The 26,786-nt window shown below is 34.2% G+C and overlaps 1 protein-coding gene across 1 annotated transcript in view; it reads right to left on the reverse strand.

The window, feature by feature from the left end:
- Positions 1-221: 221 nt before the first annotated feature.
- Positions 222-26,786, reverse strand: part of LOC125070268 (hemicentin-2-like) — a 327,281-nt gene continuing 300,716 nt past the window's right edge. The window contains exons 5-8 of the mRNA XM_047680061.1: positions 26,348-26,431; positions 2,728-2,862; positions 811-1,027; positions 222-464 (exon numbers count right to left, since the gene is read on the reverse strand). Of these exons, the coding sequence (XP_047536017.1) occupies positions 349-464; positions 811-1,027; positions 2,728-2,862; positions 26,348-26,431 (552 nt within the window). The 3' untranslated portion in view covers positions 222-348. The remainder of the gene's footprint in view (positions 465-810; positions 1,028-2,727; positions 2,863-26,347; positions 26,432-26,786) is intronic.

The following is a 26,786-nucleotide window of genomic DNA, read 5'->3' on the forward strand; positions in this document are numbered from 1 at the left end:
ACGCATTATAAACTACAGTCCGAAGTCGTTTTTACATTGTTATAGGTTGCATTTTATAATAAATGTCAATGAATATAAAATGAGCATGAATAGCGTTAATTATATTTTGGATCATTATTTTTTTTTTAATAAACCATTGAAATACGTCAGATACAAATATTTTTACAGTCAATTTAATTAATTTGAAAAAAAAAACAAAGTATACAGACAGACAGACAGTTTCTAAATTTAGAAATTATTTTTTACCTGTGCCATTTGGCATACTACTTTTATAATCTATGCAGCGAATTATTTAAAATTATTTATTTAATTCTATTCGTGAATCGTGGCGATGATCGTACGTAAACGTCATCGGAGACCGAAGTGAATCATTACTGAGCAAAACAGCAGGAGGCAGGTGATGCTCGACGTTATACCATGAATGGCGCTGGTGTTACGACGGAGTATAGCGGCCATCTTGTTACCTGGAATTATCAATACAAAGTATTGTATTTATAAATTAGATATTCACTTCCAGGTGAAACTGAGTCTTTGTATTAGAATAATAAAAATTGTATTATTTCTATTTTAGCAAATTTGATAGAACATGCTTCAAATTCGAGGCAAGCAGCACTGCGTTTTCATAAGCTTGATTTGTTTTTCTATTTCATATCGTAGTGAAATAAAACAACGCGTGGGAAGCTGCATCTGTCGGATGATATCTGCCATTTCTGTATTGCCACATAAACCCGTAACGGTTAAAATAAAAAACTAAGCTTCCTCTTTTATAGAGCGGAAAATATAGTAAAACCAAATAATTTGAATACTCACTGCCTTCAGATACAAAGACGTGTATCGATGCTGGTTCTGTATTACTCGCGCTACACGTGTAATTCCCTGAATCCTTCAGCGTCGCGCCCCTCACGGTCAATCTGGACTGCGTCCGAGCACCGGGCTCCGTTTCCACAGTGATACCTCCACGAGTCGCGTCGTAGTTAATCATTCGGTCATTGTGGTACCAGAACACGTATTGTGGTGGTGTTGGGCTCTGAAACATGGGATTTGAATATTAGATTGTAAAGAAGGGAAACTAAAGGTTTGTAAGTGTGGCCAATACACTCGCATAATATTTATATTGCTTGTGAGGAAACTTGAACGTGTGCAATATAATTCTGCCATGTATATTCACCGACTTACATCGTATCAGCTAATCATATAAACTTCAAAGTTTATCAAGTGACAATAGACGTCAGTTAGACCTTGAGATAATTTGTTTTAAAAATTCTTTAAAATTCTTTAGTGAAAATTATTGCTTAAAATATTTCGATTAAAAAGATTCGATCGCCGTACATCAATATTAAAAGTAATTTTTAATCCTATTCAGAATAAATACTAACGTACATAATTTACATTAATTTGGAAAAGTATTAAAAACAGACGCGCCATACAAAACAGCAGGAACAATATCAACATCGATCACAGGTCATATATAAATAAATATTGTTCTTGAACGAAAATTGAGTCACGTGGTCAAGGAAGTGACGTCACCTTTAGTTAAAGAAAAGGGTATCATTTTGGTTTTAATGTTTTAGTCATCGGTCGTTATAATAGAATTTCATATTCATACTCAGTTTATTTAAACATAGTTCAGGGTCAATTGCGCTTGAAGATTAAAGAGTAGCTAACGCCTATCATACAAGATCATATACGGGTAGTGAAACGTATCTTTTATGCGACACAGCCTACATACTATACTTGGAACTTTAATAGATATAATTCTTGATCCATAGATTAAGTACATGCATGTTTTATTTTTTTAAATCAACGGATTTCAATGCACAACATTCGTATGGCTTCGCAATCCGATCGGAAGATAATCGAATAAAAGATTATCTGTGAATATGTTAGCTTAATCCTACGCCATTTTATGTATTTGCGGAAGAATTTCAATAGTTGTCATGGAGATCGATTTTATTCAATATTTTCACGTAGTATTTATATTATTTTTTGGAATACCCTGTGTAGTAACGGTATTGTATATATATATGTAGATTATATAAAAAGGTTTTTGTACTATTGATTATATATAAATATATAAGTGATATATGTATGTGTTGTCAATTAATTTATAAGAAAACGTCACTGTAGTTTAATTTGCTTCTGTCGAAGCGAACTAAGTAAACTTGTTATGATCTAACTTTGTGGTCTTGTTTAAGATATCGATAGGGTTCCCTTTGAAGGCTATTGTTTGTCTAACATCAAAACAGGTCGTCTAATAAATGTCTTAATATATTTTTTTAAGAATTTTAACGAAATAAATATTAAAAGGTATTTCATTTAATACACGATAAATAAATGAAATAAAAATAAAGGCACGACACATAATATAATTGAACTTGTTTACTATCCAAACAGCAACTGTATGAGCCGTATGCGAGTCACACTACAGGGATATTTAAATAAATGACTCAATAAAAAATACTCGATAATTTAAAAAACAAAACTGACTTTAAAAATTTGCCCTTATTTAATAAACACTTAACAATATCCGACACTTAAAAATACCGATAGGATTGAGATGAAAAAAAGACCTTAGAGTTACACTAAATTGACCTCAAAAATAATCAATTAAACCGGTTCACAAACACAAAAGTAATACTAAACAAACACATATATTTAAAATATATAAGTACATAAACAAATTGCGTCTCCCCCTGTTTGAAGTAGGTTAAAAAATTTAATGCAAACCTTTTCAACGATGCAAATGAGATGTATAACGCTGCCCATGTCGACGTGATGTTCACCAGAACCGAGGATAAACGCTTCGGGCACGACGATTTGTAGCCGGACGTAGTGTGATACGATCCCTGTACGAGTTGACACCTGGAATTTGAAATGAAACATTTATATACTATCAACTCGAGACCTTTGTTTCATGTTATACTGAGATGCTAAAATTATAAATCTGTCCGTTGCTCTGTCACAGCCAAACCACTGAGCCGAAATTTGGTATAAAGCAAGCATGAACTCCAAAGAAGGACATCGCCTATTTTTTATACCCAACATTTGATGACCAACTCCTGCAAAGTAAGCGAAGCTGCGAGCGATAACTAGTAGAAAACATATCAAGGTACGGCGTGTAAGACACCGTTGAGGTTGGCTAGTTTAAAAAAGTTCTCTAGACCATACATTATAACTCCACCATAATCATACTTATTATTAGAAATGTGTGTGTGTGTGTGTTGTTTGTTGCTAAATTATGCTTAAATTATTGCACGGCTTACGGACTTAAATGTACATATATCATTTTATTAGCCCATAAAAAAAAATTATTTTAAAAATCAACCGAGACAATCGGTAATCGTTTAGACGAAATTAAATGTTTTTTTTTTCTTATTCGGTTTTTTACTATTTTATATAAAAAATATAAGAATACGAAACAACACTTTAACAGCTAAATCTATCCTAAATTTAAGACCATTACTATGTATTGTGATTGTTAGGTGTATCTAAATTTAAGCACATTGTGACGACACATTGTTCCATACCACGCTATTGTGAATACAAGACCCGAGAAGACGCGGCTCCCTTCGGATCTCTTTGTTTGAATCCCTAAAGATGATTCATGAATCATTACATCTTAAGCGTAAAGGTTTGTTTATTGAGGTCCAAAACGTTTTGCGAAAACTGAACAGTTGTAACTATTCATATAGCATTTTATTTTAACGTTTATTTGTGTTCGAGAAAAACTCCCGAATGGCCTCTCAATACGTGAAATCATTTTCTTTATGTAAATACGACTATTTCATCTGCATACAGCGTAGGCATCGCTTTAAAAGATTCAGGGTTAGTTCAACTCTTTCCCTTTGTTTTTCTTCGGATCTAGAAAACGGGACCTTTAATGGTTCGAATGTAATGTTCGAGAACTACTCGATAATTTTTTTTTTTTTTTTATATTTTAGTTGAGGCAACGTTCGAACTTTTCAAGTATTCGATTATTTTTGGGTGTATACGATCCTTACTTTGTCACGCTAATTTAGTGCACTGGATATTCAGAAATGTTCAACTCGATCTCAACAACGTTCACCGGTCGTCGTTCTAGATATTAAAAAACAATAAAGTGGACGATTGTTTGCTGGTGACCGTACGTCAATTATCGTACAACACGCGTACAAATAACTAATTATATCATAGGTACCTCTTAAGATGATAAAATTATTATTATAAATAAAAAATGACCGATTAAAATAATAATAAAACTTATTCCGATTGTAAGTATCACGTCACAAAGAACGATATTATATTTTTTTTTTTTATAGCCCGGGAGGGCAAATGACTCTGCTCCACCTGATGGTAAGTGGTAGTAGAGTCCAAACGCGACGACGGCTAGTGCAGTTGGGAAAGGTGATCTGCTCTAGCCACCCCCGCCTTGCCGGCCCGCAAGATGCCTCTTCACGCCTCGTTTGAAGGAACCCAGGTCATAAGAGGAGGGGAATACGTGCGCTGGTAAAGAATTCCATGTTTTGGAAGTGCGACAAAGAAAAGAGTTGCCAAATTTCTTTGTACGCGATGGAATTGATGTCACAGTTAGGCGGTGACATCGAGAACCAGCACGCGTGGACTTGTGAAGGAAAGGGGAAGCAGGAATAAGGGAGAATAGTTCCTCTGAGCACTCGCCGTGACACATTCGATAGAAAGCGCTGAGTGCCGCTATCTCTCGACGCAATTGTAAAGGCTCGAGGGTGTTGGTGACCTTTACATCGCCAATAATACGAACCGCACGTCGCTGCAACCGATCCAAGGCCTCCAGTAGGTACTTAGCGGAGCCATCCCAGAGGTGCGAGCAATATTCAACGCAGGACCGTAACTGTGTTTTATACAGCAGGAGCAGTTGAGCAGGCGTGAAAAAACGCCGCACCTTGTTCAGGACTCCGAGTTTACGTGAGGCTGTTTTTATAACAGCCTCGATGTGATCCTTTGGATTGAGGTCGCACCGAACGTCGATTCCCAGTATGGCGACTTTGCTATGTATCTCCAGCGTAGTGCCACAGAGGGAAGGAGGAGGGGAAAATGGTGACTTTTTCGCTGTGAGAGCGCACACCTGTGTTTTCTTGGCGTTAAACTCAACAAGATTGTCAGAGCCCCATTTGGCGATGAGTCCTAACGTCCTATCGAGTTCAACAACAAGATATCACTTCGTATTAGAGTGTTGTGCATGCCCGTCTGAGTAGGTACCATCTACTCATCACATTTATATTCTACTGCCAAGCAGCAATTCTTAATACTGTATTCCAGTTTGAATGGTGAGTGAATCAATGTAATTAATTACAGGCACAAGGGTCATAAAGTCTTAGCTTTTAAGGTTGGTGGTGCATTGGTGATGTAAGGGGTGGGTAACATTGCTAACAGCACTAATGTCAATGGGCGTGGACTGCTTACCATCCCAGGTGACCCATTGACCCGTCCGCCTACATATATCATAAAAATAGACTTTATTGCAAAAACACAATAAATATACAGAATTTTATATCATACATACGAAACACCAAATATAAAACAGGCAAGTTTTCGTAACCAGACGAGATAATTCTTATCGACATTTTATAAGAAGTATTGTGATCAAGAAATAAACGAAATGGAAGAATAAGCATCAATATACAATCTAACATGATACATATATAAATGTTATTGGTATCTATTAATCTGTTTGACTTTAATAGAGACTGTTATTACTGTGAAATTTGGCAGACATAATTTACTTTTTGATGGAGAGATTTTTATACTATTTTCATTTGAATTCGACGCTAGATGATTTTTGCACTTGGAGCGATTCGTGCAGGCCCGTCTGGGTAGGTATTCCTGTGATCGCATATTCTATTGCCAAACAGCATTATTTTGTTGAGTTCCAGTTCGGAGGATGAATGAGCTGGTATGACTACAGGCACAAGGTATATATCTCAAGGTTGGTGGGGCATTGGCGATATAAGAAATGGTTATTCTTACAGCGCAAATGTTTTTGGGCGGAAGTTATCACTTATCAACAGGTATCCACATACCTGTACGCCTAATATTTGAGGTATGAAATAAATTACACATTACCTTCCAACAAACCCAACAGAATATATCACCCAAATTTCGACCCTAATAATATGGAATGAGTTTTGAATTGAAAATACCATTCTTTGTAATTCATTATCCGAATGTTTTCACTTATGGATTGGTACCCCGCCACCATATGGATGGTTATCTGAATGATTTATAGTTACCCATCATAGTTGAACTCTTATAACAACCAATGATTGAGATAAGTTTTGTTCTGCCAGATCAACCAAAACATACATGTCATATTTATTAAGCTTTCTCTAACCAATCCTTTGTCTATGTTAACAAAAAAAAAAAAAACATGACGCAGTAAAATGAATGACGCACTATAATTAACATCCGCGCCCGATTGTGATAAATTATATTTGCATTAGTGACTAACGAAAATGAAATGATAACAAAAATGTTATAAAACAGAAAATATTATTTTCTTTATTAGGACTTACGATTCTTCATGTATATAGATTTAGTGACCGGACGAGGAAAAATGGCCGCTTATATTCTCATCACGTCCGACGCTGATTGTTTGTGTATCTAGTCAAAGGATATTCTGTATTAGAGAATCTTTGTTCAAGACATTAAGGGGTAATTGATGAAATTATATTTATTCGTACGTGTTCACATTGTATGTAAACAGGGATTATTTTATGAGCAAATACGACTGATTAAGAAAAATAAAAGTATAGTTGAGATGATTAATGGAATTCACATCGATAGATAATAATTTATGTGGTTAATTTGCGTACAACAGGAAAATATCGTGATGAAACCTACATGAGGTAGATGGAATTTTATGACAAGGAAAGATATATTATGATCTACCCGCATTGAGCTGAGATGAGAGGTTGAAACCAAAATAAGCATCACTGAATTTCTATGTGCTTAATTTGTGTTCATAATTCATCTTGTACTCGGCTGTGAAAGAAAACATTGTAAACCTTTACGTGTCTAAGTCATAGGAGCAGTGTGGAATAAGATCCTAACGTTTTCCTCAAAGGGAGGCCTTAGCCCAGCAGTCGAGATGAAAAAAGCTCCTACCCTCCCCTTAAGAAGGGTCTCGGCCAAGTAGTGGGATTACTTACGGGCTATTGATTTAAATTGAGATAAATAATATGGTATTTTTATATGTTCAAGTTTATAAAGCAGACCTATCGTCTCATTATATCCACCTGTGTTATAGTTTATATAATTTCGAAGCAATCTGCATGAAATTTTGCAATTAGACACTTCAGATAGAGAGTTTCCAATGGACTTCAATTATTCAATTATTAATTATTCGACAGTACAATATTTTCATAGTTTCTATAGATACGTAAGTTTAAAAAGAAATAAAATAATTCAATAGCTTTCTCTGGTTTCGCTGCTTATTAAATAAGCTTAAAGCATGAGAAAGGGGGAAGGATTGGTCATAGCCTTAATACTGATAAGTTCAGTATTTATCACGTAAAGAGATACAGATAAAAATAGGTACTCATTACAATTGTTTACTATAACCCTTCAATATTATAAATGTGACTGTGATTTGTCACAAGCCATTGGATTTTTCAACTCAATTTGTTAAATAAGTCCTTTGTATCATTTGTGCGCACCTCCTATCTGACTAATTATTTATGTAACGGTAAAATATCGGTAGTAAGTAAAACTTACTTATGCACTCAGATCAGGATCTGATGAAGACAAAGCGCAACTTTTCCTTATTCAAATGAACCTCGAAACGTGATAGAGATTAACCTTTTTATTCGAAATTTTTAACATTAAATAGTCGTAGCATTATTACATTTGGCACTCAAAATTGACCTTGAAATTAACTGTAATAGTTCTAATCCTTAAAAGAGAAAGCTTATTATGGCTCGAAAATAAATTGCATTACATGGTTACATTAAACTGACGTTTTATGTAACCATATTTACGTACTATTGCTACTATTTACGTACAACTAGTACCAGGGTACCATTGAAAATCAGCATTGGATTTTTGGAACCCAACTTGGAAGCTCATTGCTTACCAAATCTCTTTTTTTAATATTTTTTTTCCTATTTTATAGATTAAGTAAGATTTTCTTTATTTTATTTTTTTATACTTTTTATTGTACCGTGTCCTGAATAAATATTTTTTTTCTATTTGAACTGCATAAAAATATAAAGATTACTATACGAATAAGATCATAATTGCAAATAAATTGCAACATTGCATAAGCTTCTCCCCGTTGAGATTTAATTCCAATTCTGTGTATGATACATGAACTAGTCAACTGACCTCTTGTCACTGGGAGACAACAAGACCGGAAGTTAATCATATTCGTAAAGGCGATTTGTGGTTTTCGGGCTGAATTCCCGAGGAAATAAGACATTATAATATAAATTTATAATATTACTAACGAGCTGAACATAAAATTTTACTTATAGCACATTTTAACCCCCAGTGGAGGGATGACCTTGGACCTTGGACCTTGGACTCAACCCATATCCATACCAAATCTATATATGTATATAAAAGCGAAATACCACTTACTGATTAATTACGAAATCTCAGAAACTATAACACCTATTTTGCCTTATAGGGTGTAGACATCTGCTTTGTCTTTTACGAAACTCCATCCATAAGGGGGTAAGACGAGGATTGAAAGTAAGTTTTTTATAAATATCACGCGGGTAAAGCCGCAGGTTTAGCTAGTTTCATATAAATCGGTTCAGAAGTTTAAGCGTGAAGAAGTAACAGGCAGACAGGCAGGCAGGCAGAGTTACTTTTGCATTTATAATATTAGTACAGATGTTGTTAATATGAGTGTTAATTTATAGTCTGTATGTTGCACCACTGAACCGATTACTACAACATTGGCACACCTTGAGTAGATATATCCTTTACAACTATCCTCGAGGTTTTAAAATCCATAAGTGAAACTAGGGAAGTTTTTTCCACTGTTCATAATAATAATTTTATTTGATCGATTCACATTTTTTTTAAGCTGTTGGTGATGTTGTGGTGGTTAGTGGCCTTTACAGCGTCACCGGACCGGACGAGTCGTAGAAGACTCTGTCGGATGTTGGGAGCACACTGAAGGGCTCACAAGTTTTTAAGTCAAGTATTTAAACGATAATACCGTATATTGTTTGCAATATTTGTATATTCATTATTGTTGCATTAACCAATTCTGAATTATGAAGTAGCGGAATTTGTATTTACATCTGATTTTGTATTCGCTTTTGTTGCTTTACTATTAATATTTCATGCAGTTCATCTTCCTATTAAATGAACGCAAATTGCAGTTTTAGAAGTATCTAGCCACAAACTGAATTCCACACGGGTGAAAAAAAGGTGAAGGTTAAGCTAGTACTTTATAAAAGTAATAAAAGTCAAACACTACATGGAAACATTGTATGTATGATTTTTTATCTAACGCTCCCGCCAGTCTCATTTAATGAAAACACGTAACGCAATAGTGAAGACTATTCTTATTTTTAAGTCTACCTTATAACCAAGCCTTAATTGCCAAGACAAATAAGGAAAAAGTTAACCTTTCAAATATCCCCTCAGTTTTATTTGGATTGGGCAATTTTCCTTATGAGTCAATTATTAATTTTATAAAAGTTATCTAAGTTAGATTCGTTACTAACATCGTTGTTATTATATTCATAACTTTGGGGTAAAATAAATAACCTTACCAAACTTCTTAATATTTAATTTATTCCAAGGTAAGACTCAGACCAAGTGTTCAGTTAAATTATTGTTTGTGAACAATGAAATTAAATTATTATCAATGTGTCCAATAAAATAACACACATCAGACGCTACACATTTTTTTTATAGTATAGGTAAGAGGACTAGCAAAATAGGCCACCTTATGGTAAGTTGTCATCACCGCCCATAGACAATGGCAATACAACTGTGAGGAATATTAACCATTCCTTAAATCGCCAATATGCTGTCAACCTTGGGAACTAAGATGTTATGTCCCTTGTGCCTGTAGCTACACTAGCATGAGATATCTGATAAATGGATACATAATTACATATAGCATATTACATTAGCAGCCTGTAAATTTCCCATTGCTGGGCTAAAGGCCTCTCCCTTTGAGGAGAAGGTTTGGAGCATATTTCACCACGCTGCTCAAATACCGGTTGGTGGAATACACATGTAGCAGAATTTCGTTGAAATTAGACACATGCAGGTTTTCTCACGATGTTTTCCTTCGCCGCCGAGCACGAGACGAATTATAAACACAAATTAAGCACATGAAAATTCAGTGGAACCTGCCTGAGTTTGAACCCGAAATCATCGGTTGAGATGCACGCGTTCTAACGACTAGGCCATTTAATGAATTCTATTTTTTTTATGTCATATAGGTATGTGGACTGCAGTAGTATATGGTAGTCTTGTGAACTAAGATGTTATGTCCCTCGTACCGTAGTTACACTTAACATCCTCGTGTAAAGTATATGTGTTGCGTAACTTAATAATTATTTTATTGAATCAGAGCGTAACGAGCTGATTGTATTTTTATATCGCTAAAAGCGTGAGATTTTTTTTTATTGAAATCGTATATTTTTTACGCGTAATCCGATAGATTTAGTAAATTCAATTCACTATGCTAATCTGTTTGATAATAATATATAGAGGCTTTAAAAAAAAAAACCTTTCGATAGTTTATGGATTTTAGTATTTAATGTATGAAGCGATTTTATACTATAAAAAAAAATTTTTGTATTTTTGAATATAACAAATGAAAGAATAGCTTAATTAGATATACATGGGTAACGAATTGCTCGTTTGACTACGTACAGGTAGAATTAACGCAAAGTTACGCCTCCGAAATCGCCTCCTTGGAGTTGAAATTTCCAAAAATCCTGTCTCAAAGTTCGGTTCTGTCGCGTTTTCATTAATAAAAAGTGATTCGAGAGGGAGGTTTTATAATAAATGCATATAGCGTAAATGTATATGCGTAGGGGAAAGCGGAGAATTTCAAATTTCCTAGCCGGAAAAAACAAGACTTTCTTTTATCTAAAAGTTGTATTATTTGAGCCTTATTGTGCCCGTTGAACCTGAATTGGGCTTACGTATTAGGCTTTATTAATTTATCAAGCTATTTGAATCATTGATAAAAAAGTAAAAAATATCCCGTGGGCCTTCTCTAATATTTAAGAAGAGGGTTTGGTTACAAACACATTTTTTATTTGGATACACTTGTGTGTGTGATTTTAATTGAAATTAGACTGAAGATTCCCTCATGCTAATTTCCTTAACCACCGAGCACGAGATCAATTATAAACACAAACTAAGCACATGAAAATTCAATGGCGCTCTCCTGGGTCCGAACCGGCACTTATCGGCTAAGATGCACGTGTTCCAACCACTGGGCCACCTCAGCTCTATTATTAAATGTCGATACAATATTATACAACAAAGAATGTTCCCGTTATAATTAACACTGCAAACTAAAAATAATACAAAAATGTAAAAAAAAGAGTCTTCAACAAAAGAGTTGCGTTGCGTACGTGAAATGAAAATATCACAATTAATTTAAATTTTCGTATCGGACGCTTCGAATTACGATTACACTCGGATAAATTGAATCGCTGTAAATAAATACAAAACAGTAATTATATTCACGATTCTTATACTTTTTCATTAAATACAATCACTTCATTATGTGTGTATTTTGATAACATTTTGTTTTCGTTTATATCTCTTGTTTGTATTAATTTGACCCTAACGTCTACATATACAAATTATGTCGGTATGTCTGTTCGAGATTAAATACTTACTGGTCGATAACACTGTAGACGGATAACAATGAAATATATGAATGGATACTTATTTACAGAATATTGGAAATGCCCTATCAATTAAGTTTAAACTTTGTGTTTGTAAGACAACAATAGCCCAAGGGGTAACGATCGAACTTACGACCTTTTGTTTTTTACATCGCTAGGCGACTTTTAGCCATTGCGCTATTGACTCTTATATATATATTTACATGTTTAATGTTTTATATGACATTCATAATACACTTTATTGTAATTTGTCACTATTGGCTATACTATTAACATAATATTACCAGCCTTTAAATTTCCCACTATTGGGCTAAGCCCTCCTCGCCCTTTGAGGAGAAGGTTTGGAGCATATTCCATCACGCTGTTCCAATGTGGGTTGGTGGCTATTGGCTATGCAGCATAGTAACTTTTTCGAAATATCTTCAATGAACGTATGAAAAATGTTCATGACTTACCTTGACGAATAGCCAATAAAAACTCAAGACATATCCTTTTCAGAAAAGTTGAAGAAGTAGGTTTTTAATGATTAATACGTCGTAGGATGATTTTGTGAAGATACGGAAAATAAGACAGTGTTAAAAACATTTCAATCTTAAAGACTTGATTGTGAAAAAATGGACACAAAACCGACTATAATAACTGGACTCTATATGGTCTCGTTTGTCTTACCCCATGTTATAGGAGGCAAACGAGCAGGAGGCTTACTTGATGGAAAGTGATTACTACCGCCCATGGACATCCGCAACACCAGGGGGGTTGCAGGTGCGTTTCCGACCTTTAAGAAATAAGTACACTGTTTTCTTGATGGTTCCCAAGTCGTATCAGTTCGGAAAAACCGCCGCCAAAAGTTGGTTCCACAGATTTCTTTAGATTTTTAACGAATATTCGAATTATGAAATCATGCATATACCTAGTATTAGTATTGCATGTAGTACATGCTATACTAATATTATAAAAATGGGAAATTTATTTGTTTGTATGTACAGCCTCCAGACCCAATAGGCCTCGTGCGTATCGCGTTGCGCCATTGTTGCGCCATCTCGCGGAACAGTGGTGACAATACGTAGATGCCCAGCTGACTGGCGCCTTCCCAAGTAGTATATGATTCATACGCACTTCGAGGTCATTAATTCATTATTAATCGAAAATAATTAACGTTATGACCTCGACGATAATCCAATGTGGTTTTCAATCAATCTATTTACATTTTTTTCGTGCAAAATCGATATCAAAAGGTAAGTAATGTAAAAAAATTAAAAATCCAACCCTCCCGAGTGAATGTGTTGCCGCTTATTATTCAATTGAATTTTAGGTAAAAAACTAAATGAAAAATTATTGCAGGATTTGTTAATTGTGACACCTCGTTAGAAGTGACAGGCAATCGATGCATAATGAGCAAGCATTCCGCTCTGAGGTAGGTGTGTGAATGAGGTGAAAGGTTTTTGTATCAGAAAAGTGAGGTAGAAATGTTACAATTTTCGATCTCAATATTTTAATTGTAAAAATTGAAGAAATAGCCCACTACTGGGCTGAGGCTTCCTCTTCTTTTTGAGAAGGTTTGGAGAAGATGGATGATTTTCATAAGACACCAACAACATCCAAGAACATGATGAATACTTTCTCGGGTTTGAACGCACAATATTCTGATAAGTTTCATGTATTGTAACCACTGGGTCATATTAGGAGACTCTATATATATAAAAGCTTAAGTTATAAGCTAAAATATAAGCTTGAAAAAATGGTGTCAAATTTCAAGCAAATATCACAAACCTTTTTAACATTTACGTATCATAATTAAGATCTGGTTACATAGTAAAAAGAAATAAGCAGAAAACTTAATTCCTACACCTAGGCGTTTTGAAGCGCGTACTTGGGTGATATTTACCCTCTGCGCAACGCCAGCCATCTTAAGAGGAAGGCATTGCCCCTACACGCAAGGTGACGACACTTTATAGTTGTATAGAATATATTTTTTTTACGCTGCAGAAAAACATCGTGAGATGAGCTGTAATGCTGCATGCGCTGGTTGAAAATCACATGATTATTCCATCAACACGCGTAGAAGTACTGTGGAAAAACAACCTAACCTTCTCCTCAAAGGAGAAAGCCTTATCCCAGGTATTGGGACAATTAGAGGGTGCGACTTTACTCTTAGCCCAATAGCTTAGAATTCACCTCGTACTCGTCTGAGAGAAATTTCTGTGGAGAAGTTTCCAAGGATAAGAGACTTCAGATACGTAATGTTTAGAACAAAAACTGACTATTTTTAAGAGTGAGGAAACCGTTGCTTTTACGTAAAATTTTATATGTTCTCACTTTACTTTAAAATAAGTATTTATTCATTTATGAAACGTTAATTGAACGAAACTCTCTAATTAGTTGCTTGTCAAAATAAATTCGACTCGTAACATTAATTGCATTTATGTGGTCACCCTATATAAGTACAGCGTTTTATTACGATGTTGCTTTAAAAAGTTTCAAACACTATTTTCATCAGTGCTCTTTATTCTTTATATAAGTAATATATATGTACTTTATTATGTACAGATCATAGAACGTATAACGGATAATTGGCTTCGTTAATTGTAATTAAAATAAACTTAAGAAAGAAAATCTAAAGTCAAGAGTTGTGGATAATTATAACATAATATGCTCAGATGGATACATAATAATAAAATAATAAATAAAATATTTGTATTAATAATTACTAGTTTCGAAAATATCAGAAAACTTACTAAGTACATTGTTTTTGTATTAAAATCTCATATGTAAACTAAAAAACTTTCTTAAGTGTTATCAGCTATTGGATGTCATGTAAGACACTAAATAATCGATTTTGATATTATAGTATTTATATTATATAATTTGTTATATTATAGATGTGGTAAGTTCGACAATGGGGTAAGTTCTTACCAAACGAATTTCCGACTGATTCGAGCACCTTTTTATTGATTTCGTTCTCCAGGCAATACAAGCTAATAAAACTGCTTCTATTGATTGATCGAGGCGCTGAGTGATCGAATCAGCCGTAAATTTCAACGGTACGATCTTATCCCAACTAACTCTATGTCAAAAAGGTATTTGAAGAAATACTTCAATAGAATAAAGTTTTTTTAACTTGTCCGTTAAACTACACCTTTTAGCACACAAACCGATGACGTAACAAATATTTCATAGTCACTAACATGAGCTTGTGTACGTGAACAAGCATTTTATGTGTGAGTGAATCAAAAATACATAAGGTTGGCATTATTAAATTCTATAAATTTCGAATCGTCTTCTCGATGAATACGAGCAACATAGCAAATCACAAGTAACTACTATCTCGAATACTGTAACTTTAATACGTGGCTTAATAATCCCATCAGATTTATTAATATGGCTAAATACTGGACGCTCATTGGTTAATTATTGCGTCATCTGTTTTCATCAACCAATTACGATCCAGATTAAAAATAGAAATCGTTTCAGAAACTAGAGGTTAGACTTGAATTTTTCCAGAATTGAAATCCCCTAAGTCGTTTCGGCGTAAAGTTATCCATTCTGTATATAGTTCTATTATTAAATATTCTGTGGTTTTAGCATAATTCACACTCGCACGACATTAAAATAATTAAAAATGCAAGGCTTGGACTAAAACCTCTTCAAACTGCCTTGTTATTATTTGCTTAAATCCGTACAAGTTCACCCTTACGCTATGCTGTAGGATTGTGCTAATGGAATACCTTAGGCTAACATCACACTTACATTAAAAAAAATCAACTATCCTACCTCAAAATTTCACCGAAATGTTAAGAACATTCAAATGAAGCCGAATGAGATATTAAAAAAAAAACCAGTTGCGGTTTATAAAAAAATCATAAAATATATTTATATTTGTCGAATACTTCCAACATTTGAATCGAACAATTCACTAAATAAAAAGATTGCGTATATCTTGAACATCTGTCGTCATTCAGCAAAAAGTTTATATATGTATATTTGTTTAACTATACGATACCTATGCTTATCAGAGAACATTTTAAAGTTTTTAAACAAACTAACCAATGTCAAGATGTGGAAAATATAGCGAGGCGTGAAATTAAACCTGGGGCAGTTTTGTTATTCCACAAGCCACTGGGCTTAAACTAACCTTTCTATATTCACGTTTAGTATGCACGAGGCCTTACGGCGCGCATATGTTAACTTTTTTATGAGACTACGCTGTCCCCTACGAGAGCTCTCGAAAGGTAAAAGTCATATAAAACTCGTGTGACATTAGCATCGAATTGCAAATTCTAAGGTAAACACGATTTTTGTACCTTTAAAAGGGGCGTTGGACAAGGGTCAATTAGAGATTTATAATTATTACTAAGGAACATTATGTATTTTCATGTAAGTATAGCATTTCAATTAAAAGGGATGACTTTAGCTGTTACACGTTCGCTTCACTGGTCATTAAATAAAAAAAAGAAAGGATCATCGGAATTAAAAATATTAATAGTCTATCAACATCGTCGGACGATTTCGTGCTGATTGGTCTCCGTCTCATCCGATACATTCAGAAGCTTTCACGTGAGACAAAATGAAAAAAAAACATGAATTCTGTATCTATAATAATATTATGAATAAAAAGTAAGATTGACTTGTGTAGACAGACAGAGAGTGAATAATTGTATCTTTTAAATTTTAAAGCTATGTTAACACGACTATTTAAATCTCGCGACAAGCTAACAGTTAACAGTAAAAGTTTTAGTGCTAAAGTTTATTTTTTATTTTAAAATTTTAACTTATTATACTTAAAAACTACGACTCTCACGCGGATACTAGTAGGCATGTGTATATGTAGATTGTGTATTTTGTATTTTATGATTATGCGATCTGTACAAGAGACCGATATCCGTGACAAAAGAAAACGTAATTGTTTTTAAGATTAAGAATTTTATTATTCTTTTACGAAGAATAAAATATTTCAATGAAATGATTTGTTTAATAAATTTTCACAACTGAAAATATTTTATGAAGTTTAAGATTAGCGAAATTTACTTCAATTTAAAAATCGACGTCTGCTTGTATATAGAGGTTAGCCTATAATGCTGCCTATCTCAAAGTCGTTGCTCCAAATCTCGGTTTAGGTTAAAAAATATTTATTGGTATTTTCAGTCAAGTAAACCTTACTGGACTAACAGACTCAACATGATAAATTAATGAAGGTATCTGTAGAATACACAGATCTATAAAAACATATTAATTAGTATCCAGTTTATATTTTATCTGTGCATCCGTCATCTGCAGTGTCACACATCGCGAAAGCGCGGGAAAATAAAAATATATAAATTGGCGTACGGCGAATGCGGTGTGTGTCCGCAGTGAGCTGGTATTTAAATAAGATGTCTATTTAATGTAATTTGTAAATCGATGGTACATGTGAACGTTACAATATCTAATTTACAATCCCTGTAAAAATCTTTAAAAACCTATATTAAATATACTTCGATAAAAGATTGTTCAAGTTTTCTCTCGTAAAGAGAGCTGAATCGTTAATCGTATTTAAGCCATTCAGATATATGAGCCAGCACTGCCTTTGTTCTTGTATAGAATGGGATGAGAAAGGTTTTTATGGAGGTAGATTAATTTATACCCTATCGGAAATCGCTTTTATAGGTTTTTATCATTCACAATTATTGAATACATATTTTGAAAGTTGTAAATAATGTTGACCTTTTTTATCTCTAATTCCATTTGTTTTGAATAATCTTCTAAATAAAGTTTTTTTTTCAAAATCGAACCCCAATTACAAAATTATATATTTCTTGATTAAAAATTGGTGATATTCCATACGAACTTATATTACCTTAGGTTTTTTTTAATGAAATAGGTATAAGACGGGCAAATGGGCCACCTGATGGTCGGTGGTCATTTTTACATTAGCAGCCTGTAAATTTCCCACTGCTGGGCTAAGGCCTTCTATTCCTTTGAGTAGAAGGTTTGGAACATATTCCAGCACGCTGCTCCAATGCGGGTTGGTGGAATACACATGTGGCAGAATTTCGTTGAAATTAGACACATGCAGGTTTCCTCACGATGTTTTCCTTCACCGCCGAGCACGAGATGAATTATAAACACAAATTAAGCACATGAAATTCATTGGTGCTTGCCTGGGTTTGAACCCGAAATCATCGGTTAAGAAGCACGCGTTCTAACCACTGGGCCATCTCGGCTTACAACCGCCCATAGAAATTGACGTTGAAAGAAATAATAACCATTCCTTACATTACACCTTTGCGCCGCCAACCTTGGTCCAAGATGTTGTGTACATTATGCCTGTAGTTACACTGGCTTCACCCTTCAAACCGGAACACAACAATCCTAAGTATTGCTGTTTGGAGGTAGAATATCTGATGAGTGGGTGCTACCTACCCAGATGGGATTGCACCAAGTAAATGAAAGAATCATTAGCAAGGAACTTATATAGAAAACATTATATAAATTATTTAAGTTTAATTTTGCGATTTTGTTATTCCCCAAAAAATCATATTTTTCCTAAACCTTTCACTAAGCTTAGAGTACCAAGTCATTCGAGGTACGTATTTTCTTGTAATTCTTGCCCATAATCTTAGCAACAAAAATATCCGTACACATACGTATCTTTTACTAGAACCCATTATCGTCGTTATTAAGAAAATAAGACATGATTAATTCTCTTCCGATTTCAGGTACAAAAGTAGGTAATCGTTCCAGAAAACATGAATTTAACATAAGGGCTTTAGAGTATCTTACAGATATCCCCGGGCAATTCGGAGTCATGCGGAATAATTTTAGACCGGCAAATCATTAATATTTTAATCCTTGCGAAAACACAACTCGTGTTGTTTAACATTGTAGTGCTTAGCCAAATGTGCGGATAAAGTTATCCCGATTAGCAGACTTATTTTTAAATTAAAATAAAAAACAAGTTTTTTTTTTGCATTGAATTATGAAAAATGAGCCGAGATGGCCCAGTGATTTCGGGTTCAAACCCAGGCAGGCACCACTGAAATTTCATGTGCTTAATTTGTGTTTATAATTCATCTCGTGCTCGGCGGTGAAGGAAAACATCGTGAGGAAACCTGCATGTGTCTAATTTCAACGAAATTCTGCCACATGTGCATTCCGCCAACCCGCATTGGAGCAGCGTGGTGGAATATGCTCCAAACCTTCTCCTCAAAGGGAGAGGAGGCCTTTATCCCAGCAGTGGGACATTTACGGGCGGCTACTGTATGAAAAATTTAGTCGAAATATTTGAGAATTTTGCGTAGTTTGTGGGTAAGTTTATCGTCATTCATCTTGCCTCTCGACGGTGACGAACAACATCGTGAGGAAACTAAAATGTATTGATTGAAAAAAAATTACAGATGTTGTTTATTGTTGGAGAAGTGGTGTGAAATAAGGTTCAATAACCTTCTCATAAGGAGAGGAGGCGTTAGCAGAATTTGCAGTCCTAGCCGCTATAGGCCCCAGGCCATGTCCCGCTCCTTTATCAGTACCCAGTCATTATAGACTAGACAATAATTCATGAATTTACTTAATTCCCACATTTAATTGATTCAGCTTATAATATTTTTCGAGTTTTCAGGGATGATTGGACATTTAAATAAAACATTTTCGGTTTTAGGTTTAGTTTTTAATAAAATAAATGTTTTAAAATGTGTTACAAAATTCGTCTGCACTTCACAGCAAAATCATTAATAAAATCTTCGCAATCCAATTTGCTTAAAAAATCAGATTCTATGTTAAGATCAAGATCAAGATCGCTTAACCTCTGCTCCGTCATTCTTGTGCGTAAATAGATTTTAACTCTGCGCAAACAAGAAAACTATATTTTTCCTGTACGCAAAATAGTGATGTAGGAAAATTATAATCATACGGTACGGTGCGCGAGCCTTTAAAATACTAGGATACTTTGCATTTGAGTTATTTCTTATTAATCTTGTTACCATCAGCGATTTTTTTTTTGCATGATTTGCCGCCCTTAATATCTGGCTGCCCTAGGCCAGGGCCTACTGGGTTTTAGAGCAAATCCGCAACTGAGCGTTAGACAAGCCAGACATTTACATGCTATTACTGAGTAAAAATATTGGATATTCCCAATTTAAAATTAGTTGGTGGTAAAGTTTTGCGCAAGCCCGTCTCGGTAGGTACCAACCACTCATCAGATATTATACCGCCAAACAGTAATAATTAGAATTGTTGTGAGCCAGTGTAACTATAGGCACAAGGGATATACAATTTTAGCTTCCAAGGTTGATGGTCCTTTGCTGTAATGTGAGGAATGGTTGAAATTTCTTACAGCATCAATGTTTGCAGGCGTCGGTGACCACTTATTAGTACTACTTATCAATAATCATTTAATGGACTGCCTTGTCCACTTAGTAGCTAGCCTATAAGGCCCCAAAGTCACATGACTTGTTGTATTTTATTCAAGTAGACTTTTACAAGCACTTTTGAATCAACATTTTACAGAATTATATTAAATGTAAAGCTAACACTGGTTCGGAGTGCATATTGTACCGAAAATAACCGTGTGCTTAATTTTTGTCTTTGATTCATCGCGTTCATGGCAGTGAAGAATAACATCGTGAGGTAATCTGCATGCGTTTAATTTCAACGAAATTCACCCACTATATTATCAGGATGAGAATAAGCTCCTAACTGTCTCCTCGAAGGGAGAAGAAGCCCTAGCCCAGCGGTGGGAAATTTACAGGCTGTACTTACTGACTTCACACTTTTTATCACCTATGTAATATTGTGTTGAGTTATATGCTTTAATAATGAATTTTAACAAACGATTTAAATTTATGAATTGTCAAAGTTAAAAAAATGGTCAAAAATGTATGAAAGTTGGTGCGTACTTAATCAACAGTAACGTAACCCGCTTTTAAAATATAAGTATTTAATATGTCGTTGACCAAATTACGGACAGCAATTTTAGCCAAAACAAATAGGAGTCATACAACAATAGACAAAAAATATACTTAATAATACCATTGAATTAAAACACAACAAGGAATTTTTTGGCTACGTATTTTTTATCAATGATTTTTATTTAGGTTTGTTGCTAGGAAAATTTAAGTATTTTCAAACACATACAACAATAGTATATAAATGTCTCTAATAACCAATATATAAATTATATCGTGCTTAGTTAAATATTAATAACTTTTGGTAATTATATTTTTAGTGTAATACCATAATCATGAAATTACCGTAGAATTGTAACTACAAATCGTGTCGTACTAAATATACAAATTTTTATTTCTAGTATAGAAATTAAAGGTATTCAAATCAAAATACTCTTTATTGTACACCAGTAGACACACAGTTTAGTCACATTTAAGAAAGATACACATGTGGCGGTCTTATCGCTTAAACAGCGATCTCTTCTCTTAAAGAGGTATTATAGAGGTACATTGATTTGAAAAATGTTTTTTAATTTAATCCTTTACAATTTTAATTTAATTTTCATTTTTTAGTACTTTACAATAAACATTACATTTTAAATTTTGAGTTCAGTCGATGTTTTACGAAGACTGCTATGTTGGGACTGTACCCTGACCATCTGAAAAAAAACCATTGCCCGGTTCTATGTCAAAACCACATAATGTTCAAGCTCATAGCTGTATAATTCTATAATATAATTACCATTATTTAAATGCTAAGCTAATTTAATATGGCATGTTCCCAGACCGAAAAGAATAACAATTTTCTTTTAACTGTGGAAAATCTGTAAATTCCGTTATTGTATTTTTTTCCAAAAAGGAGTTTTCTACAAAATATTAAAGAATTATTATACCTTTCTCGTCTATCTATCTTTCTATCCGAGAAAACCGTACTAAAGTTCATTGCGTGGATTAGAAGAAATAAGTGGTCATACTGTTAGCGGTATTTATGGAAACGCTTTCAAAATGATCTGAATTTTGCACAAAAAATACACTATAATTTTGATAATTATTTTACATTTTTAAATTATGAATGAAATAAACTCATTTAAAAGTCCCATTATAATAAATAAAAGACGGCGTTGGTTGGTGGACGAATTAAATGAAAAAGTTGAATATATAATGTAATTAACAGTACATTCACTGCGCTTGCTCACCGCGCCACTCAGACACACTTATATAAGCCTAATGAGTTAGGTAAAACTTCGGTTTCACGCAACAACTTATTTGCGTGGCACGTTTTGCATATCCAAGTTGCAAAAATACGGAACTCATTACGCTACTAATAACTTCAAGAACAGTAAATGAAGTATGATGATTTTATTGAGCACGGATTTCTGAATTCGTCTCGTACTCTGCGGTTAAGATATGGAACAGATTGTGGGGTGAGGAGAATTATGTAGATGACTGCCTCATTGGTCTAGTGGCTTGATAAATGGCCGCAGATCCCGAGGTTCTGAGTTCAATCTACAGGTCGGACCAATAGAAAAATATTGGCTATCAAAAAAAATCTCAGTAACCATCTGGAGGTCAGGAGAGTGTACACTCCCGTGCCTCGGAAAGCCGTTGGTCCTGTACCTGAAATCTGAAATCTTTCCGGTCGTGTCGGATTATGTCGGATTATGTCGTCTATTTAATATTATATCTTTTGCATGAGCAAAAGCTCATATGAATGAGTCCACTTGAAGTTATCTGCAAATGTTTTTACATCCTACAATATACTTTGTAGTTCTTTAGATTTTATAGAACAATATATATATAGTATTGTTCTATATTGTATCTTTTTGAATATATATTTTTTTATCTCAAGCAAAAATATTGGTGTAACCAATTATGTCTCAATTATTTTTTATAATATGAATATACTAAAGATTTATTTTATGTGTATGTATATTAAAGTGATCGCCTATGTCCATGGACACCGCCCAGGTGCTTATTCAATGTGCTATAATTAAAGTGTAAAATTTATACTAGAATACCTATAATATATGAAGTGTATATTCATTACATACATACAATACATTAACAGCTTGTAAAATTCCCACTGCTGGAGAATACACACGTTTCCTCACGATGTTTTCCTTCACCGCTAACACGAGATGAATTATCAGCACAAATTAGCATTATTAGCATTAGCAGCCTGTAAATTTTCCCACTGCTGGGCTAAAGGCCTCCTCTCCCTTTGAGGAGAAGGTTTGCAGCATATTCCACCACGCTGTTCAAATTCGGGTTGGCGGAATACACATGTGGCAGAATTTCGTTGAAATTAGACACATGCAGGTTTCCTCACGATGTTTTCCTTCGCCGCCGAGCACGAGATGAATTATAAACATAAATTAAGCACATGAAAATTCAGTGGTGCTTGCCTGGGTTTGAACCCGAAATCATCGGTTAAGATGCACGCTATCTAACCACTGGGCCATCTCGGCTCAATTAATATACAAATGCGATATATTTATAAGGGGAATATTAATATATTCGAGTGAATTGAACTTGCAACTTTTAAATCGTCGTGCACCAGTGTGCTATTGTGGTCACAAGTTTGCAAGAGTTACCATTTTGTCACCCATACACTGGCGCTTAACTGCGCAAACTTGTATGAATAAAGTGATACTTGAGCGTGTAGCGCGGCTTTTACAGGCGCGCCGCCGCAATATCAAGTTAAAACTCGGTTTGTGTATTATTATAATTATATCCAAAACTTCGTTATTAACACTACACGTTCTATACTAAGATTTATTTATAAACACACTTATTTATCATAACTAAAAGTGTTTTTTTTTTTCAATTGTCTTAATATATATTTAAATAAGATCGCTAATCGCTAATCGCTATTGACGACCTCCGTGGTCGGACGACCTCCGTGGTCACGATCTCCGTGGTCGAGTAATGTGTACACCGGTTTTCATGTGTATGCCACCCTGAGGTCCCGGGTTCCATTCCCGGCCTAGTCGATGTAGAAAAAGTTCATTAGTTTTCTATGTTGTCTTGGGTCTGAGTGTTTGTGTTGCTGAATATTACCTTATTTCAATCACGGTCACATTTTTATGTTGCTGAATATTACCTTCATTTTATTTAATTATCCCTAAAATTAAATATTCAAATTTATTCATAGTTCTTGTATACTAAGCACCGCTTAAACTAATTATCCGAACATTTTAATTGAGCGCTCCCTATCCTATAATAATGAAAATGTTTAAATTGAAACAATAAACAATACAAGTGTACATAGAATAAGGGAATACGGAGAAACATATCCGCCATCTTGAATTTCACGCGTTAAATTTATCTTAATTACAATTTATAAGATAATTAGCTATTTTGAATAAGAACAGTGAGTCGTGATGGTCTAGTTGGTAAGACGTGTTGGTTTTGCTCAAAGATAGCATGTTTAAATCCATAAGTATAAGTGCTTAATAGGTGTGCATTGTTGAACGAAAACATTTTGCGGAATTCTATGTCTGTTGAACATAATTCTGCCGAATAACTATAACCATTCAAGATCGGACCAACGTGGTAAAATTAGGTCCACACCTTTTCCTTAACAGAAGATTAGGCCTTTTCTTAGTAATTAATACGCCAGAAAACCTTATACTGAGATTAGAATAAAATCAAAATTGAAAAAAATTGACATGATATTCATAACATCTTGAGAATTAAGATGTTATGAATGTCATGTCCCTTGCGCCTGCAGTTACATAGGCTCAATGATTCTTCAAACAAAACCACAACAATGTATTGCTGTGTGGCGGTATAAGATCTAATGAGTGGTTGGTACAAACCCAGACGAGCACGCTCAAAGCCCTTCTACCAAGATATACTAACTAGATGTATTGGGTGTCACGACCAAAATGTAGTCACAAGGAGTTCATTTTTTTCACAAACACACTGCGTCCAAACTTTTGGTAGCTGGGTGACGTAGAAACATACACATTCATTATATTATTAAATGATAAATTATTTATACTCCCCCTATATTACTCCACTCTATGATGGAAAACTTTTGCGTGAAATGCCTTAATATTAAATTTAGAAAGTCGTCTATTAGAGCCGTTTGAAAAAATTTAAATATAAATGTCATGTTTTAAATCAATTAAAAGTGACGAATTTTTAAATAATGCAGTAGAAATCGTAAGCCCTGCACGATATCTATCCCTTAAACCTCACCGTCGGGAGCGAACTCCTGAGCGCACTTTCCATATTTGCAATTCAAATGATATGAATACGTAAAAACGGTTTTTGCTTAGTTTTAGAGAATTCACCATTAAAGAGGTAAAACGATTCGTCTAATTATATCGTTGAGATTTCGTTTTAAAACATCGGTAATTTTTTTTTTAAAGTTTTTTTAACAGATAGCTGTCCATAGCTGACAAAATTTAAACAATAATCGTGAATTAGTGGGTCTCCCGCGAAACTTCGCGTTTATTCCTGAGATTTTTTAGGAATATCGGAACCTATGACAGGTTTTGTTTGCATCATTTTATTTTAAACTGCAAGTCACTTATCTACATTTGCCAAAATGAAGAAGCCTTATTTAAATTAAATTTTAAATGTTAATTAGTATACATTAGTTTAGAATTGGAGTTTGTCGATAGCAATTTACTTTAATTTGTTTAGGTTTGAATGGTCAAATAGTCTAAACCGCTCATTCTAACAACCCTTACATCTCCAAAGCACAACCAACCTTGGGAACTAAATAGTTATGTTTACTTGGTGGTAGGGCTTTGTCCAAGCCCGTCTAGGTAGGTACCACCCACTCATCAGATATTCTACCGCCTTAAATAAGTACTCGGTATTGTTGTGTTCCGGTATAAAGGATGAGTGAGCCAGTGTAACATCTTAGTTCCCAAGGTTGGTGGCGCATTGGTGATGTAAGGAGTGGTTAATATTTCTTACAGCGCCATTGTCTTGTCTATGATGATCACTTACCATCAGGTGGTCCATTTGCTCGTCCGTCTACTGATACCATAAAAAAATGTGCCAGTAGTATCATTAGCTCAGTCAAACTTTCAACCGAAACACAATAAAACAAAGTATTGCTGCTTGAGACTAGAATATCTGATGAGTCGGTGGTACCTACTCAGAAGGTTTAGGTTTAGGTACCACCAAGTAAACACATGACATTTAGTAAAACTTTCACAGGCTTAGATTAAAAGATTAAAATGAACCGTAAAGAGTGCAAACATATAGCTTTTATATGAACTATTATTAAATTAAAAAAAATAAAATGATATTATTTTTTTAATAAGTGTGTAATACGTAGTAATCTGTTTGAAACAAAGGAAGCGCTTTAGCAATGAACCGATCACTTAGTTTATTTCTTTTCTATCATTGGTGTAGATTTTGAACGTAAAACTGTTCATCATAAGACCGTCAAAACTATAGCTTCGATTGATTTAAGACAATTTTTGCGAAATTTTCTATTTTAGGGGGTAAAATGGCCGCACACATTTGTAAGATTTTTTACCCTGTAAAAAGTCAGGACCTAGCTGTCCGTCCTATATACAAAAATATAATAGATAAATTAGATTAACTTACCTGACATTCGTATGTTCCGTTGTCCCTTTTTTGAACGAACTTGATTTGAAGGGTCCAGTCCTCTGACCCTTCACCGTGGAGCACCTGAAATTATATTGGATTAAAAAATTTGTTAGACATAAATTTACTAAAGTAAGTATACTAAAGTAAATTTTTTTAGAGTTTTGGGGGGTAGATCTTGCTTAATTTAATGATGTTTAAAAATTATTATAACTAATAAATCAGAATATTATGTATGTCTTTACATAGTATAAAACGAATTCGCTTTCCGTCGTCTGTAGGCTTAGATCCTTTAAACTACTTAACGACTTTTAATGCGGTTCATCAATAAACAGAGTGATCCAAGAGGAAGTTAAGTTTACATGTATACTACATGTATATTCTACTAGAGATAATTTTAAGTAGACGGAAAATGTTTGTTCTCTGATATAAAAGTTGT

Source organism: Vanessa atalanta, chromosome 17 (genome assembly GCF_905147765.1).
Source record: "Vanessa atalanta chromosome 17, ilVanAtal1.2, whole genome shotgun sequence".
NCBI lineage: Eukaryota > Metazoa > Arthropoda > Insecta > Lepidoptera > Nymphalidae > Vanessa > Vanessa atalanta.